This window comes from Cordyceps militaris, assembly GCF_000225605.1.
Source record: "Cordyceps militaris CM01 unplaced genomic scaffold CCM_S00004, whole genome shotgun sequence".
Taxonomy (NCBI): domain Eukaryota; kingdom Fungi; phylum Ascomycota; class Sordariomycetes; order Hypocreales; family Cordycipitaceae; genus Cordyceps; species Cordyceps militaris.
Window position 1 is genome coordinate 1,983,570 of NW_006271972.1, and position 16,639 is coordinate 2,000,208.

The following is a 16,639-nucleotide window of genomic DNA, read 5'->3' on the forward strand; positions in this document are numbered from 1 at the left end:
GGAGCGGCCGCGCGCACGCCACCAGATCGCGGCACGTGTCCGCGTCCACCGCCGCTGTGGGCGTCAGCGCGCCAAACACGAAGCCGTCGCCGCGGGCGGGGTCCAGCGCGGGCTTGAGGGCGGCGATGGCGGCGCGCATGGCGGCGGCTTCGGCGGCGGTGTAGATGAAGTCGGCGGCGCCGGTGGTGGTGGGGGGCGGCCCGCGCGGACGGATCATGACGCGCACCGGGACGCGCAGCGAGGAGAGCTGCGAGAGCGAGGAGAGGGAGGGCGTCAGGCCGCCGCAGGGGTAGCTGGCGGCGGCGTTGAGCTCGATGCGCGCGGCGCCGAGGGATTGCGCGGTGAGGGCGTCGGCGGCGGAGAAGACGGCGACTTCGAGCGGTAGAGGCGCCATTTTGGTGGGAGGAAGAGCGGGAGCGAGCCGGTGGGAACGGGTTGGGTTGTTATTGTCCGCGTCTGGTTTGGTCGTTTGTGAGACAAATGCGATGGGGAATGGGGAACGAGGGGCAGCACGGAGAAGGTGGGATGGTGGGGGCGGGGCATTCGGCCGGCTGCCGATCCTCGTGTTGAGACAACGGCGAATGTCATTGAAAAGACAGTCATTTCGGGATAGAACAAAAATACGAGCTGAAGGTATAGGGTAGTCTGCTTGGATTTGGCTAAGAAAGCTGGAGGTACAGGGTAGGTAATGGCTCTTTCGGGGCGCCATACGCCATTCACATACGTACAAGCATGCAGAGTCAAGTTTGAATAGATACATCTTATTATTGCAAGACTTCATCCCGTCTCTATACATAATCTGCACCACAGACTCCCCATATCTAAGATATACAAACCGGCGTCATCCCTTTTCCAGTACCATCCACACACGCCAAAACAAAGACATCGCAACGTCCAAATTACCTCCCATATGAACCACATGTATATTGAACAACATTGACGTCAACCCATGACGCAATTTTCGCCTCGATACAAAAAACAAATAAGAACCAGAATAAAAGAAATATGTGCAGGATATCATAGCGCAGGCCAACGACTAAGAATAGCAAAGTAAAACGCCAACTGAAAGAAAGAAACGTCGCTGTGGCACTTGTGAGCGTATTATGCGCGCACGACTTCTTGGTGCACCATCCGCAGCACCCAGTTGGCTTCTGCAGCTGTGGACAGCTGGAAGCACCACTTCTTAATCTTGCCACCAGGGTTGGCCTTGGCAGGGACCATGCCAACAATACCGTCGGCTCCCTGGACCTCTTCCCAGATGCCGCAGACGATGCCGCGACTCCCCATGGCAGAGAAGCAACCGCTTCCCAAGACTGCATCGAGCAGTACCTTGGGCTCTTCTGTATCCTTCTTTGATTGGGATTCGACAGTTATGCGCTTTTCGAGTCCGTTGTCGGCAAGCAGGGCTTGGCGCCAACCAGGCGGTGGTCTGCGAATTTTGAGAGTGCAGTTTCCGCAATCTTCCCATTTCGTAGACGAAACGAGAAGGTGCAGTCGAACTCTGATGTTTTCAGCATCCATCAGGCCCCGATGTCCTGGCGTATTACCAGTACTGACGGATGGTGAGCGGGGCGACGCGCCACCACTCGCTGAAGATGACCCAGATGTGTAGAGGCTATTTCGGCCGCTGCCACCGTGGCTCTGTCGGTCGATAGAAGAATTTTCAAGGTGAAAAGCAGCATTACCAGATTGAGTGAGGCGCTTGAGAAAGCTAGTTGCAGAGGGTGTTGACGAATGCGCGGCGCTCTCGCCGTCCTGAGAGCGAGCTGCGCTTTTTGGTGAGCTGCGATAGCTGTTCTTGCGACCGAACCAGCTACGGCGTCGCCCAGCTCGGTCATCTTCCTCGGTCTCACGTCTCTCTCCAAATCCCCTGAAGCGCGCTTCATTCTCCAACTGAATGAATTTTTGATTGCTAAGTCGCGCTTGGTGGACGGCCATGTACAGCGCGAAGCACTCTGGGGCGCTGTGGCACCGGAAACGGAAATTGCCACCGTTGCACTTCTCATATAGGCGCGAGTGCATTTGAACGGAGGACCTGATTTCCAGATCCAAAGCAGTGCTTTGTCTGATAAGCACAAGCGGTGTCAGATCCAATGCAATCAGTGGCTGCTCGTCTAGTTTGATGGATTTGCCTTGACCGCTGCTCGGACGGAAAGCATAGGCCTCTACCAAGCCAGCAGAGACAATAATGACACATTGATGGTGGCTTACATCCTTCCAAGCCCCCTTGTCAGACCATTTGGAGAGCGATGCCATGTAGCGTGTCGTGCTTTCTTGTTCAGTACTGCTGCGTGGCGGGTAAACTCCGCAGGCTTGTGAGGCCGAGTTGGATGGTGTAAGACTGCAATCTGACTGGGATAGTACGCTGGTGATTTTCGGCGGTGTAGCTTGGGATTGATGCGCTTCCTTGGCGATGCTTACACCAAGCTCAGTCTCTGGTATATCCATACTATCGAGATCATCATCATCGTCGGTAGATTCATCGTCCGACTGCTCAGGACTGGCGCTAGTCGATCCACCAGAAGAAGCACTTGAGGGTAGATATTCGTGTTTGAGCGGCGAAGATCTACGCCGCTTGACCCTTTCAGTTGGCTCTGGGGGCGCAAGCATGTTGGAATCCTTCTGATGTTGGTCTGGTGTGGATGGGAGACTGCGATGAGCTGGAGGCGGAGGAGCTCTATCCTCTCGCGATGTTCTCGGAGGAGAGGTTTTCTTGATCTTGAGAGGCTGAGGAAGTAAATTATCCCCTTCTTGGAAGTTGCTCTCATCCCAGTCCACGACATTGTATGTTGGCTGAATTGACGCCTTGTTGTTATCACGTTCCGGTGTCGGCGAAGACTGAACGTCGTCGTGGGCGACATGGACTTGTTGTTTGGCGGGCGTTCGAGGGTCTTGGATTGTCTCGATGAGGGGCGATTGTGGTCTGGAGGCAACAGTAGCCTTGGGGAAGTTGTGCTCGTGCGGAGGAACTGGTCTGGCAACGCCCACTGGCACGTCGCTGAGATTGTCTGGCTCACCATCACCGACAACGCTCGGCTCTGGCTCTCGTGGAGGAATTGGGTTCAGGGGGAGAAGGTCTAGCCAGTCGAGTATTTGATCTTCGTCATCCGCCGTCAAGAACAGCAGCTCGTGCCATGGGCGATTCTGGTGAGTACCTCGAAGCATTATGACCATGTCAAAATAGCCTTCACCAGTTCTGGCAGAGCACAGGTGCATTTGAATTGGGGGGAACAGGAGGTACGACTTTCTACCCTCTTTGCCGTTGCCCGGTTCGCGAATGAGCAGGTCGCCCGGTTGTTTGGGCTGTAGTGGGTTATCACGATAGACAAGCTCGACCCGGCACTGCAAACGCTGTCCGTTGGAGTGGGTAAAGGATAGAGAGAATGTGTCCTTAGCATTGACTTGCAAGTTGGCATTGATGACTGGGGGCGAGACAGCTCCAAGAGTCCTGATGTCTCGGCATCTGGTGACATCGGTATTGATAGCATCCTCATCTTCGATGCGCGCAGTCTCCTCACGATGGCGGCGTCGAGATTTCTCCTGAAGACTTTCGAAATCACGCAAGAGCTGATTTGTGTCTTGACTGTTGATGATACTGTCGATGCATTTGATGAGCTTTGTCATGTGTTTAATGCGAAGCAAAGGTCGTTTCAGCAGATAACCGACAGCGACTCTTTCTCCGTTTTCATTGACAATATCACCGTGCTCGTTTCTTGGGAGTGCATCCAACAATGAGTCCTCGTCCCCGGCCTGCCCAGCAGCCGGGACGAGATTCACGACCAAATCTTGAAAGCCAAGTCTCCATGCGGTGAGATAGCTGTTGTACATAGGCACAACGCCATGCGCCCAGTGGGCTAGACGACGAATATCATGGTGTGGCGCCTTCTTATGAGCATTCTTCAGCTTTTCAAGCGCAACACCCATACCCACAACAGCCTTGGAGATCGCATCAGCTTGGCTACCGCCGCCGGTAGAGAAGAGAGTAGTTGCGTCACTATTGTGGACGACGTCACCCAAAAGAACGGGGATGACGCCGTCGACCAAGGTCTTGAGCTCCCGATTATAAAGATTTTCATCGTCTTCGAATTCTTGTAACAGTTCGTATTCAGAGAAGCCGGCTGGGACGCCCTGCTTTCGGCGAAGACTGGGACGCGACCTGCTCTTCATGCCTTGTGGAACAGCAGCTTGATCGGGAAGCGACAAGACTGACATTAGATCGGAATGGCTGGTCACTCGTCTTTTGGCGGAACTATGCCTTTTCTTGAGAGAAGATTGGCTAGACTTGGACGGGATGCTTGACTCCGTCCTGGTAGATTGAGTGACTCGGGATGTAGCATCAGAGCCTGTCAGAGCCGAACTTACGGCACTGGACCCGTCCTCAGATATAATTGTTGACAATGCATGATTGCCGTTGGTAGGAGGAGGATGTCGAGGGGCAGCCATTTTGGGAGGGTATGCGTGGTGGCCGCTAGCAGTAGATCCCGTAACTTGCGAATCGGTGTCCTGGCTGGACAAAGCCGAACCTTCTGTGTAGTCGTCACTGTAGTCTTGATCATGCAGTTGATGTCGCTGCGGCTCTTCAGCTCTATATGTCTTTCCAGGCCCAGAAAATGATGCAGATTCTCCTAAAAAGGCATTCTTGAACATGTCAAGGAAGTCTTTCTTGTTTCTCACGGGCGAGGACGTGGCCCGCTTAGCCCGCGTTCTCTTAAGCTCCATGGGGCTGCTTCCTTTTGTTGCGGTGTTTTCGCACTGGTCGTTGGCTTCTTTCCTTTCGTCCAACAGTTCCGTTGTCGTTTCATCTGTAACGATTGCACATGCGTCTGACGTCTGTGCCGATGGAACATCTCTTTTAGAGTGGCGTTTTTGCACTCTTACGGTATGTGCTCGCCGTCTGCGAACACTCTCAGATCGCACAGGCTTTTCAGAGGCGTCGACGGTGCTTGCAAAGTCTTTTGAGCTAGGCACGGCAGATGATGTAGCGGGGTCATCTTTTTGGGGTGAAGACATTGATGTCTTTGAATCAAGAGTGTTCTCGGTGGTGACTGATTCTTCCGCTGAAGGGCGTTTCTTGATGGCTGGTGCCGGGACTTCCTTGGGCGTGTCGATGAACGGATCGACCGTGGTACTGAGCCACTTTTCTATGCTTGGGGGTTTGTTTGGGCCTTGCGGCCGGGGTGGCTCGTTCATATCTTTCATCATCTTCTTCCCTTCCTCTACGACCTTTTTGAAGACGTGAGGAACTCCCTTGAAGCTTGACTTGCGGGCCTCGTTGAACTTTTTCGGCCGGTACTTGCCAGAGAGATCCAGCTCACTGAAAGCAGAGTGACCAAATGGGATGTCACCGGGAATGTCGGCAAGGCTCTTTGAAGTAAGTTTAGAATCTAGATCGGAGTCGGGTCGCAGCGAGCTGCTCAGGTTGGATGCTTCGTCGCCAAGTTGTGACGACGCATCCGTTTCCCCCGTTGTTGCGGATAGATATGACCTAGCAGATGTCTTTTTGCGGGCTTCAAGTCGCCTCGATCTCATCTTGGCTGGGGTATCATCGGTGGACCTTTTGTCGGCTGACATGCTCTTGCTACGTCGACGGACAGGCTTCTTGGTACCTTCTGAGGACGGCAAAGAGATATCGCTTGGTTCCATGCTCCGTGCCGATCGGGACGAGTCCGCAATACTCTTGCTCCGACGGGTTGTAGGTGGACGGTAGGTTTGTCCCGGGAAAGAAAGGCTGGAGCCAGTAGTAGTGGGACGGACTCGAATACCATCGTCTCGAACCACTGAGGAATCGGAGGAGCCAGTCACACGGATCCCGTCATCCTCGCCAAACTGCTTGTATTTGGGTTTTAAGCGGCTTGTCGAGCGGCTCGCGGCACTGCCAACCTGGGAACCAGATTCATATTCGACAGGCATTTCGAGTTTTGCGGCCCAAGCCTTGATCTTGCTAGATACGGGAGGGTTAGGAGTAGGGTGCAAGACGAAAGCTTTTGAGCGTTGCGGAGTAGTCTCCTTGGACGAGGAGGGCGACACCTTTCGCGAAGGGGGCTTTTTGGGTTTCTGACGCATCCAGTTTGAGTCGCTCACCACACGCTTCTTAGGCGGCGAGAGCGATCCGGCGTTGTCTCCTGCATCATCATCTCTGGCAGAAGAGGTAGGTTTATCATCTCGATTTGGAGTGTTGGGCATAAATTTGGGCGCAGGTGGGTTCGGTCGTAAACGCATTTTTATCCGCATACGGTCCTCCTCAGTAACACTGGCTATATCCTCGCCGTCAAAGGCCACGTCGTCGGGCTCCGTGGCTGCATAGTTTGGGTTGGAGCTGGCCATGGTCGCGCCGTGATTGCGCTGCCAGCCATGGACCCGTTCCCGGACACCACCAGGTTGTTGCAGCTTGCGGACGGAGTTTTGTCTTATCTCGTGTTGAGTGGTGCCACGCAGCTCGGCCTTAACGGCGCCGACGCTCTGGCGCCGTTTTCGTTCGGCGGCTACGCGGGTGGCAGTCTGCCTTCCATGGAAGAAGTCGGACAAGAGGGTCGGCTCCGGTTTCTTGGCGTCGTTGCGCCTGCCTCCCGGAGCGGCGGCAGGGGCGGAATGAGGCGCATCGCCGGGGCTGTATCGGATCTTTGCTGGCGGTGTTTCGGGTGGTAGGCCATTGCGAGGTTTGCGCGGCGTCGTAGGAGGAGGCCGTTCGGTTTCGCTCGGCGACGGTTCAGACGACATTGTTCCCTGCAGAAGGCAGTGGCATTAGCATACTGGCGCGCGGCGTGCAGCAATGCGCTTGCAATCAGTAGCAACGCGACTAGAAGGCGGCAGACAAGTTTCAAGAGCGTACTTGTAGAAGAAAAAGGCCGCATGCTGGTGTATCCGGCGAGCAGAAAGTGTTACGCTGTGCTACCTCAACATGGCCAGGGCAGAAGACTGCGGATGGCAGAGGCGTCTCTTTGTGGCAGCGTCAAAGGCGGCAAGGCCTAAAATAGGACCACAAAGAGGAACGGGGACCCTGTGTCGAGCGTATGTACGCAAAAGGAGGCTCGGGCCGCAATAGGGAGAGTATTGGGCGGGCGGTGAGTCCCGAGTCGAGAGACGATAATTGCAGCTATCTACAAACGGAGGCGTGTACGTAGCAGGTGGGTATGATATGCATGTAAGTGCAAGGTTCGATTCAGCAAGATGAGGAAAGAATTGGGTCGAAATATCGATTTGGAGGTGGCGAAACTTGTATCAGAAGCAAAAGAAGGAGCGGTTATCATAGGTGTGAGAATGGAGGAGGAGGCGGAGGAGGAGGAGCGGCGCAGGAGTGGTGAGAGCAGACACAGGACGCAGCGTCCTGACGCCAGGTGATGCAGCGATGCGACGAAAGCTTGCCAGTTGGAGAGCTTGGTGCGAGGTACCTGGGTACTTGCTTGGTGAATCTGAGGTCGAGGCGCTGGATGCCGCAGTAACCAACGGGGCCCGCTAGTGGGGCATGTAAACAATGAAGTTGGGTTTGAGTGCAGCTCGGCAGGGCAAGGACCTGTGGTTTTAGTGCTTTACAGTTGCTAGGTACAGGTAGGTTAGTAGGTACCTGTGGCTTGGACTGACTGACTGCCTTTGTTCCGTCTTATCTGTGTCAGTTATAGCACCCATCCTCTGTGAATACCCCGAGTCCAGTGGTCAGATGCCAATCTTGAGTGGTCAACGTTCCGAACAGCCACCCCACTTAGCTGCACCACCACTCTATACTTGCCCCTCTCTGCAAGTACCCTTCACACCAACACAACACCTACGAGGTACTTCTATTCGCCTGTAAGTAGACTCCACCAGCATCACCATCGCTTTGTTTTGATCCATCATCATCATCATCCATCTCGGCCGGCTTGACGCCCACCTGTCGGCGCCCGCATGCTGTGCATGGCCGAATGTTATGCACCTTCTTTCTCGTCTCAGATGTCGCTGCATAACTAAAGTTCCCTATGTTCTTATCAGCGCTACCATTCGCCGCCTTGTTATGCCACCATCCAAAGTTGCACTACAAATACTGATACATCCTGATACGTCCCTCACACGCAGCCTTCAAATCCAGACCGCTTCCACTATTCACAACGCATCATATTAGCATGTCTCTGCATTCTCCCGTTATGCTTCAGCCTCCCTGCATAACGAGGGGCGCTCACTAAACCAGTCCAGAAATGACATTTATTCTCGAGACAAGCAGAGAGCAAAAAAAGCGAGGACCATCTTCACGATACACGGCACAATAGCGAAAAATGTAATAAACATGAGCCCTAGCTCCCGTCAACTGGTGGCCCGGCCCTTCTTTTGCGTGGCTGAGTCGGATGGGGCAGATGACCATGGCACGAGGCTCCGGCTCTTCTCAGGCGTGCATCCGTCTCGGCTGCATCCTGCAGACAACATCTCAAAAATCGCCCACTCGCAGATGGCAGATAATAGCCTATTGCAAATATAGCTGTGAAACTGGCTCTCTGTATCTCGAGGCAAACAACGTCCGCCGCTTCATGTCAGTGAGTCAATGGGCCCTATGTTCACGCCGCATTATAATCCGCAACCCCGATAAACATTAGACATGACCTTTATTCATTCCAAATCTAACTATACTACTAAGTCTAATTTCGCTTTAAACCCGAATATCTTACCATTGTACGTCGAGAGACTCATGAGACGACACTTACTCAGCAATCTCTAGTCTAGCAGGGAATCCTGACAGTGCCGTTGCCGAGCTCACCCTTGGGCTGCGTGATGTTGCTGATCTGGGGCAGAGTAAACGCGGACACCTGGGTCAGGCTGTCGATGCGGCCGAGAAGCTTCTCCAGGATGCGCAACGACGCGGTAGGGGTGTACTCGGGTCCCTCGTGCCCGGCAAGCTGTGAAACAACAAAGGAGAGACCGCGCTCATGGTGGGTAGAACCATGACGCCGTACCCGGCCGGGAGCTCGTGCCCGTTAAAGTTGGGGTCATAGTCATCCTTGAACATCTGCTCGGGGTCGAAGCCGTAGGCGGGAACATCAAAGGGATCGCTTGGAGCCTGCTGGAAGCCAAGCTGGCCACCCCACGTCATGTTTTGGACACCCAATAATATGCCATTGAGCGACAAGAGGTAGTCGCTCGTTCCCTCGGCAATGATGACATTTTCGGACTGGTCGATGACTTGGGGAAGCACATGCACGCCCGCAGGATCTGACTGGTCGTCGACGTTGTCTGGGAACACCTGCTTGCACTGCGAACCACTGGACATGAGGGTGGACGTGAATCGCCGACTGTACCTCGCGGCGGTTGAACCACGAGTCCTTGCCGGGCAGTGGGTCGTTGCGTGCCGGACAGCGGTCTACAATGTTGTAAACGTTGAAGCACGGGTTCGTGCGCAGCGCCTCGATATAGATGTGGTCGAAGATCTTGGCGCAGCCGCGGTCGACATAGCTCCCGTTGGGATGCACCTTGGCGTGTGGCAGCGGGCTGGGGATCTGTCCCTTGGGCGGGTACACAAAGTACTCGCGACGAGAGTCGGCGAAGCCGCACGATTCGTTGAGTTTCCGGAGCTTCTCGAACGTGGGCTGGTCGATGGTCGATGGGCATCAGGCCATAGTGCTGGTCCAGGTACGGGAAGGCGACGGGCGACGACTGCAGCTCCTCTCCCCATGAGATTCCAGTATATATAAGTAGGCCGCTCATGTCGTACTAGGTCGTATCCTTTTGTTTGAGCATGTGCTTGGCGAGGTACGGCCTTTCCATGCCGCCGTACGACTCACCGGCAATGTAGACCTTCCACCCCTCCAGAGCAAAGGTCTTGGCAAAGTTCTTCTAGAAGCCCATGAACTGCTTGGGAATGCCATCCTCGTTGTGGATGGTCTCATTGCTCTTGGTGAAGCCGACGTCGACAGGCTGCTCGAGCCAGACAATGTTGGACAAGAGATGGAAGCTAAAGGGGTTGCGCTTGGGCTTTTCCATACCTTCGCCCCAGGAGATAGGGCCATTCTCTTGGAGAAAGTCGAGCAGCGAGGAGAACCCAGGCTACCTCAATTCGTCAGCATATCATCCAGAAATCGCCTCGAATTCCTTCTTACCGTCGACGTAGAACTCTGCCAAGCCGGTTAGCAACCCGTCGGGCCAGTGCCGATGGCGACCTCTCCGGCAAGGGACCAGCTTACTCTCAGTTCCGTTATTGCGGAAGCGCGGCGGTAGGACGGTCTGGTTATTATTAGGCTCTGCGGTGGCCACTGCGCGACGGCTCATCTGCTGGCGCGTTGCCTGGAACTCGGGCATGTGTTGTCGTAGGAAGGCATCGCCGGAGTCGCGACTATGGCCGGCGCTGACAAGGCCAACCAGGGCGAGGAGGCTGGTGAGTAGGAGTTAGCTCTTCATTGTCTTTGAGAAACAAGCGAGAAAGCTGTGCTTCCTGGAGACGCCGTACATTGAAGACAGCTCCCCGCAGGGGGGCTTTCTTTATTCAACCCGAGTACCTACTGAGTTTGGTAGCTTTGCCCCAGCAAACACGATAGGCCTAGTTTTGGACTTGCCGAGTGCAGCTATGTATCTCCAGCATCGACCAAGGCGTGCCAGTCACAAAATGGCTCCTGTTCCCGTCATCCGTCCAAGCGTCACCGATGAGAGCCAAAGGCTATGTCAGAGAAGTGATGATCTAAATCCACTTGATTCATATTAAAAAAATTATATTTATCACAGATTCATCCACTAATTAGCTTGAGAGGGGGGTCTCGATCACTATCGGTTTCTAGCTCCCTCACACTGATTCGTAAGATGGACAAAAAGGCCCTCCGTCATTCAGGCTATCACTCAACCTTGGCCCCCACTGCCGTAGTTAGCTCCCACGATCCCTACCTGGTATGCAAACACACTTCGAGGCGGCGCGGCTACAAAGGCAAATTCCGAAAGTTACATACATATTACGGCGTAGGGTTCCATCCGACATGGCGCTCATTCGACCGATTCGACCGCAGTCCCGCATACCACATGGCTAGCTGGGCATAGCGTCACAGCTAGTCTTACGCCGTGTTTCTGCATCTGATTGAGTCGTCATGTTGAGACTCCGACAACTGGCAACTCAGGCGGGACGGTTGGAATGACCGCCATCATCCGGGCACCTAAGATTGATAAGGCGTGTCTCGCCTTGTGTGTACCTGTTATGTCTGACACAGCGTAGGGGTTAGTACGCTCGCGTGCGTAGGAGACAGGTTGTAGGACTTGATTCTGTTATTTGTGTTCTGGAGTTGCCTCTCATAAGCTGGCGCGCGAAGTCTGAGCAACCCTGAATGCCCGTAGATCCCCGCGCGGTATTACCAGTAATTCCTCGGCGCGAAACTGCGCACTGTGACCATACTGAGTGTGTACTTGTATACTGGAGTACGCGCTGACAGATGCACTAGCCCGCTCGTAGGTGTCACTGCAAATATAATTAGTAAACTCTTCTTTGATCCTGCCGCGCCCTACATCCAGTGAGAGTACACGAGACGCACAGGCAGAGCTACGACGTATTAATTAGGACCGGTATTCTTCTTGAGCGCAGAGCTTGTTGGGAAGGTGGAAAGGCGGGGACGAAAAAAATGATGCCGCCTGGCCTCGACTTGGTCACGTTTTGGGCGCCAATATTGAAAAGGCCGTTATTATCAAGATGGAATGACAGGTCTCGCCTTAGGGGATCGCGGGCCTGGTGGGCCACCACCTGTTGCCATGGTGCGCGTAGCCGCAAAAGACAATGACTATTGTTGTAAAAAATGTAGACAGGACAGAGGTATTTTCGTTGCATTCTTTGGTTACTTCTTAGACTACTCCGTACTTATCATTGTATACCTGCCGAACTGCGTTGGCCGCCTGTTTCAGTGCGGCAGCGTTGCAGCGCGGGCGCCACTGTGGTCCCCGCCCCTGCAGCCACCGGGCCACTTGCCACTTGCCTCTTGCCACTGTAAATGGCAGGCGAATAGGCTGCTGGATGCTTGACTTGGGCCCGCCAGGACAGCCCACTCTTCTGCGATCGTCTTGCTGGATAGTACTAGGTATATTGGTACCGGGCTGATAACGAAAGTGGCGTGGACGACTCGGTATCGATCTACTCATTGAAGTCACCATAGCGTGATTTAAAAAGTCCAAAAAATCTAAAATTATTAGTGCGGTTAATAAATGTCTAGACGAATTTCTAGGATTTTTTCCTAGCCCTGTAGGCTGTTCAAGCTTGGAGAGGCGACTCATGTTTGGCGGCGGGCTTTTCTATCCACTTGGTACTTGCCTAACGATCCTGCCGCCTTGTACCGGACTCTGGCTTCTCAGTGAGACCAGACACTTCCGACGCTTCCCTGCTCCCTCCAAAACAATTCCCAAACCATCGACCCAAAATCCCCTTCGTCATTGCCCGTTTCCAACTTGTCCCATCCTTCATCCCTCGCTTCTCCTTGTCACTTGATCTTTCGCATACCATCGCATTGCTCCGCAACCTTGCTCTCACGGCCTCTCTCGTATGCGACTTTTTATTTTATTTTATCCTGCCTGGACTGTTTCGTCACCGCCCGCCCGTCGCTTCCCTCCCCGCTAGAAGAAGAGTCTCACCCACCCGCCGCCACACAGCCGAAGGAAACGGTCCGCAGCGCTCGCAGATTCCCCCCCTCGACTCCCGCTGCGGCGGTGTCGCTGCCATCGACTCTCTTCGATATTCGATACGAAACTCTCGCTCTCTGTTGCATCAGGCCCATCAAGCGCGCCGGTCCCGACCGACTGCTGCGACTGCTGCTACGTCGAACCAGTCACGCGCGGCTACTTCAGCCCAGCCCCCATCCCCAACAATATCACCGGCTGCTGCACCATAGCTACCATGTCAGATCCCTCGTCGGCCCTGACGGGCGTCGTCATCGGCCTCGTCTCGTCCTTTGGCTCCATACTCCTCATTGGTTTGGTTGTCTTCGTCTTTTGGGCCTCGGGCTGCGCCGGCTCCGGCCGCATCCTGCTCGACCGCCTCGGCCGCCCCGGCGAGTATGACGACGAACAGGCCTTTCTGCGCGAGGAGGAGGAGGCTCTACAGACGATGGATGAGATGGCCCGTACGGACTATCTGAGAGCAAAAGGTAAGCCTGCCTCGATGGAGAACCATGGATATCCCGCTCGCGTGTTTCTGCAGTGGCAATACTAACCAAAGTCGACTTCGCGTAGCCTTTGTCACCGCCAACCCTCCCGAATCCCTTCAGACCGACATCTCCCTCTCCCAGTATCTCGCCATCCAGGAAAAAGGCGTCTCCGCCTGGGAATTCGAGCCCGAGCTCGAAATCGCAAACTGTTTCGTCGAAGCCCGCACGGAAATCGAATTCTACGATTCTGAATGCACCGTCATGTGCAACTTGCCTGTCCCCAAACAAAACGACGTCTACTATTGGGAAGCCAAGATATATGAAAAGCCCGAATCGACCCTGCTCGGTATCGGCATGGCCACCAAGCCCTACCCGCTGTTTCGGCTGCCAGGTACGCCACTTCATCCGTGTCTTACCGCATCTTTTACTAACTCATCAGGCTATCATAAATACTCGGTCGCCTACCACTCCAACGGCTCACGCCACTACAACCAACCCTTCAGCCAAATCCCCTACGGCCCCCGTCTCGTTCAAGGCGATGTCGTAGGCGTTGGTTACCGACCCCGTACCGGCGCCATCTTCTTTACTCGCAACGGCAAGAAGCTGGAGGAAGTCGTGCACGGTCTGAAATCGCAGAATTTCTTTCCTGCGGTCGGTGCCAACGGCCCGGCCACAGTCCACGTCAATCTCGGCCAGTCTGGCTTCGTCTTCATCGAAGCCAACGTCAAGAAATGGGGTCTGGCTCCCGTCACCGGCAGCCTTGCCCCGCCACCCCCGTACGGCTCCGAGCAGGGCAGTATACTTCTCGAGTCCGGCAACAAGGACGGTTACGCTCCGCCCCCGGGACGTCGCCACGGCCACTCATTTAGCGGGTCGGTCTACAGTATCCGCGGAGGCCATTCACCCGCCAACGCGCAACACGGCCGAACACGCAGTGGCAACTTTCGAATTCTTCCCACCAGTCCCGGCCCCGTACGAAGCCCCACGGACATTTCCCTCGCCCAGCTCGTTCGCACTGATGAAGGCGGTGAAACCAGCAGCTCTGCCCAGCAGCTACAGGCGGAGCAAGATCATCACGACGAGAACCCGCTGCACCTACACCTATTAGACGCCACAAATCCGCCGCCCGACTATACGAGTCCCACTGGCTCCGATATTGATGGAAACAGTCGCCGGCAAAGCACGGACAGCGATGACACGCCTCTTATTCAAGTCATGAACCGTAGCCGTGGTAACTCGGCTGCTGCACTCGGCACAGCCGCCGACGACCCCCCGGTGCCGAGCTACAATGATGCTATCGAGCAAGGAGCCGGCCAGCACAGACGCAGTAGCTCCGATTCTGAGCCGTCCACGTCCGAGATTGCTGAGGATGACGAATCTGAATTCGGCTCCGACGACTCCACCAATACTGTAACACCCCTATCACATACTCATGCGTCCTTAGCCTAAACACAGGACGGGGCATGAGCGCCAAACGTCAATTTAATGAAGATATGACAGCATCAGATGCTGGCTGGTTCGTCGCCATTTCTCGCGGGACATGCCGTCAGTAAAGGTACTTGGAGTTTGTTCCCTGTTGCAAATAGGGGGGGTGGGAATTTTGTCTTTTTCTGCAAGCCAAATTGATCACGGACTATTTCGCCCCGTGGTTTGTCCTTTTTTAGTCGCATTGGCGCTCAGGAGTTTTACCAACACTTTTTCCTTTTTGTATAGCATGTGGAAACCACTCACTCTTTTCAACCGAGGTTCATCACTTGGGATGTCGAAATAAGGCCAGAAGCACTGTTTAACTTGACACATTGGGCCCCGGGAATGCGGGTCAGTCATCGGATACCATAATCATAGCAATGCACACGTTATGTTTCTCCTTCATCTTGCGCATTGTGAGGTAGTGCTGTGTAAGGAAACCTTTGCCAAGCTCGTCGCAAAGAGGCGATGATATGTGGGCGGATGGCGCGCAGAAGGGGGAGGTGCCGGCAGAAATCTCGAAATCTCAGATGCTGTCGTGCTGTACTACTGAATATCGAAGAAGATGATAACGTGTTATCGATACAGTATCTGCTCAATGCATTGGGTTTCAGGTATTGAGTAGTATGAAGCTGAGGTTGTACAAGTCGCTACATGGGGATGATGGAGGTTGACACGCCGTACAGATACTGTCAAACGGCGTTTGTCCAGCACTGCAGAATTGCCTTTACGGTTAAAAAGCTATCAGCTGCAGCTCTTCCGGCGGCTCGACGCCCGAGAAATTCACGGCGCCGTGGCTGCTCCTCTCTACCCTCGCCACCACGGACCGCTCATACAGAGCCAGCGCCGCGGCCGTCGCACCGTTCCTGACCCGCGCCGTCGTCAGGGCCTCGCACAACTCTGAAACGCGGCGTCGGCACCGACGGTGGGCCGCGTCCCCCCCGATGACCCGGGACCGGCACGTCCGCTGTCCGGCAGCCCGTCCGTGGTGCACGAGAAAAAAACGCCAGCATCGCGTTCACACAGAGGGTCGCGCGTCACGTCGCTCGACGGTGCCACCGTCCACGCCGCAAAAGCCTTGCGGTACGAGACGTGCGTCTCCAGGCCCTGTAGCAGCAGCACGTTGCGCTGCAGGCCGGGTGAGCCGGGCCGGGCATGACCGCGTCCGGGGTCCGGTCGTTCCGTCAGGGCGTCGACGGCATTGCCCGGAGGTCGCTTCTGTCACACAACAGCAAAAGCGGGATGCACACCTACTGACATGGGAATGGGACCTCGAGTACTGTTCAACAAGCTTCAAAGCTGGCGAACACCCGAGCCGGCAGTGCCGGAGATGTGGATGCGGTAGCCTTGCGCACGGATGGCGGCGGAGGTCGGGGGCTTTGTGGCGCTGCAGGCCGGCGAGACCGCCGCCGAAGTGAGGATTCGCTGCGGCATGGGTTGGGGGGTTGTGGTTAGGTGTAATTTAGGCGCAAGTCAAGAACGGTTAGCCTAGATAGACGAGGCTTGATTGAGGTGGGTATTACGACGGGTAGTCAGATCGCCTTGCTCAAGAGAACTATATCTTTACGTTTTTCGACATGGACGCGTCGGCGCAGGGTAGGCGAGTTGCTCATCCGGCTGGCTTGCGGCGCCGCCGAGGAAGCATGAGCGTCGGTCCCTAGAGCCGGTGTCCATGAGGAAGGCTCGCAGCGCGGTACCTTGATATTTTAAATGGTGATTAATGCGATTTCTTTTTTGCGGATTCGAAAGACTGGTATATCGTTCATGGACGCTTAGATGAAACGATGGCAAACCATGTGGTTGGTATGCTAATGGAGGCGGGACAGGGGCCTGGTTGCAGCAGGATGGTTGGTCAAGGCAAGTCAGCAAATCAGACTACCCTCGGATGACGCAACATAAATTCAATGCAGCTTGATCCATCAGTCTTTTGCCATTGTCCAAACCTTAACATGACTGGTGTTTTCGCCGCCCAGGGTTCTATTGCTTCACATGTTGCCCAGTGTCGACATGTCACTTTATTGCCTGAAGGCTTGTGACCAACAGTGTAACCAGCTCATTGGCTTTTGCTTTTTTGGTAAACGAGTAGGCCAAAAATCTCAAAACTTCCGTTT

General features: G+C 54.7%; 4 protein-coding genes across 4 annotated transcripts; 1 reads left to right on the forward strand and 3 right to left on the reverse strand.

Moving 5' to 3' along the window:
* Positions 1 to 1,101: 1,101 nt before the first annotated feature.
* Positions 1,102 to 6,717, reverse strand: CCM_05626 (uncharacterized protein; the record flags this gene model as incomplete). The annotated part of the gene is made up of 1 exon (XM_006670770.1): positions 1,102 to 6,717. One exon carries the CDS (start codon positions 6,715 to 6,717, stop codon positions 1,102 to 1,104), a length of 5,616 nt encoding a protein of 1,871 aa, XP_006670833.1.
* Positions 6,718 to 8,681: 1,964 nt separating this feature from the next.
* Positions 8,682 to 9,663, reverse strand: CCM_05627 (carboxypeptidase cpdS precursor; the record flags this gene model as incomplete). Its single annotated transcript, XM_006670771.1, has 4 exons — positions 8,682 to 8,858; positions 8,882 to 9,211; positions 9,258 to 9,455; positions 9,511 to 9,663. 4 exons carry the CDS (start codon positions 9,661 to 9,663, stop codon positions 8,682 to 8,684), a joined length of 858 nt encoding a protein of 285 aa, XP_006670834.1.
* Positions 9,664 to 12,193: 2,530 nt separating this feature from the next.
* CCM_05628 (endosomal SPRY domain protein) lies at positions 12,194 to 14,528 on the forward strand (the record flags this gene model as incomplete). Its single annotated transcript, XM_006670772.1, has 7 exons — positions 12,194 to 12,224; positions 12,274 to 12,458; positions 12,544 to 12,703; positions 12,744 to 13,061; positions 13,147 to 13,452; positions 13,501 to 14,471; positions 14,517 to 14,528. 7 exons carry the CDS (start codon positions 12,194 to 12,196, stop codon positions 14,526 to 14,528), a joined length of 1,983 nt encoding a protein of 660 aa, XP_006670835.1.
* Positions 14,529 to 14,880: 352 nt separating this feature from the next.
* On the reverse strand, positions 14,881 to 16,202 carry CCM_05629 (uncharacterized protein; the record flags this gene model as incomplete). The annotated part of the gene is made up of 5 exons (XM_006670773.1): positions 14,881 to 15,045; positions 15,365 to 15,428; positions 15,478 to 15,746; positions 15,837 to 15,915; positions 16,114 to 16,202. 5 exons carry the CDS (start codon positions 16,200 to 16,202, stop codon positions 14,881 to 14,883), a joined length of 666 nt encoding a protein of 221 aa, XP_006670836.1.
* Positions 16,203 to 16,639: the final 437 nt, after the last annotated feature.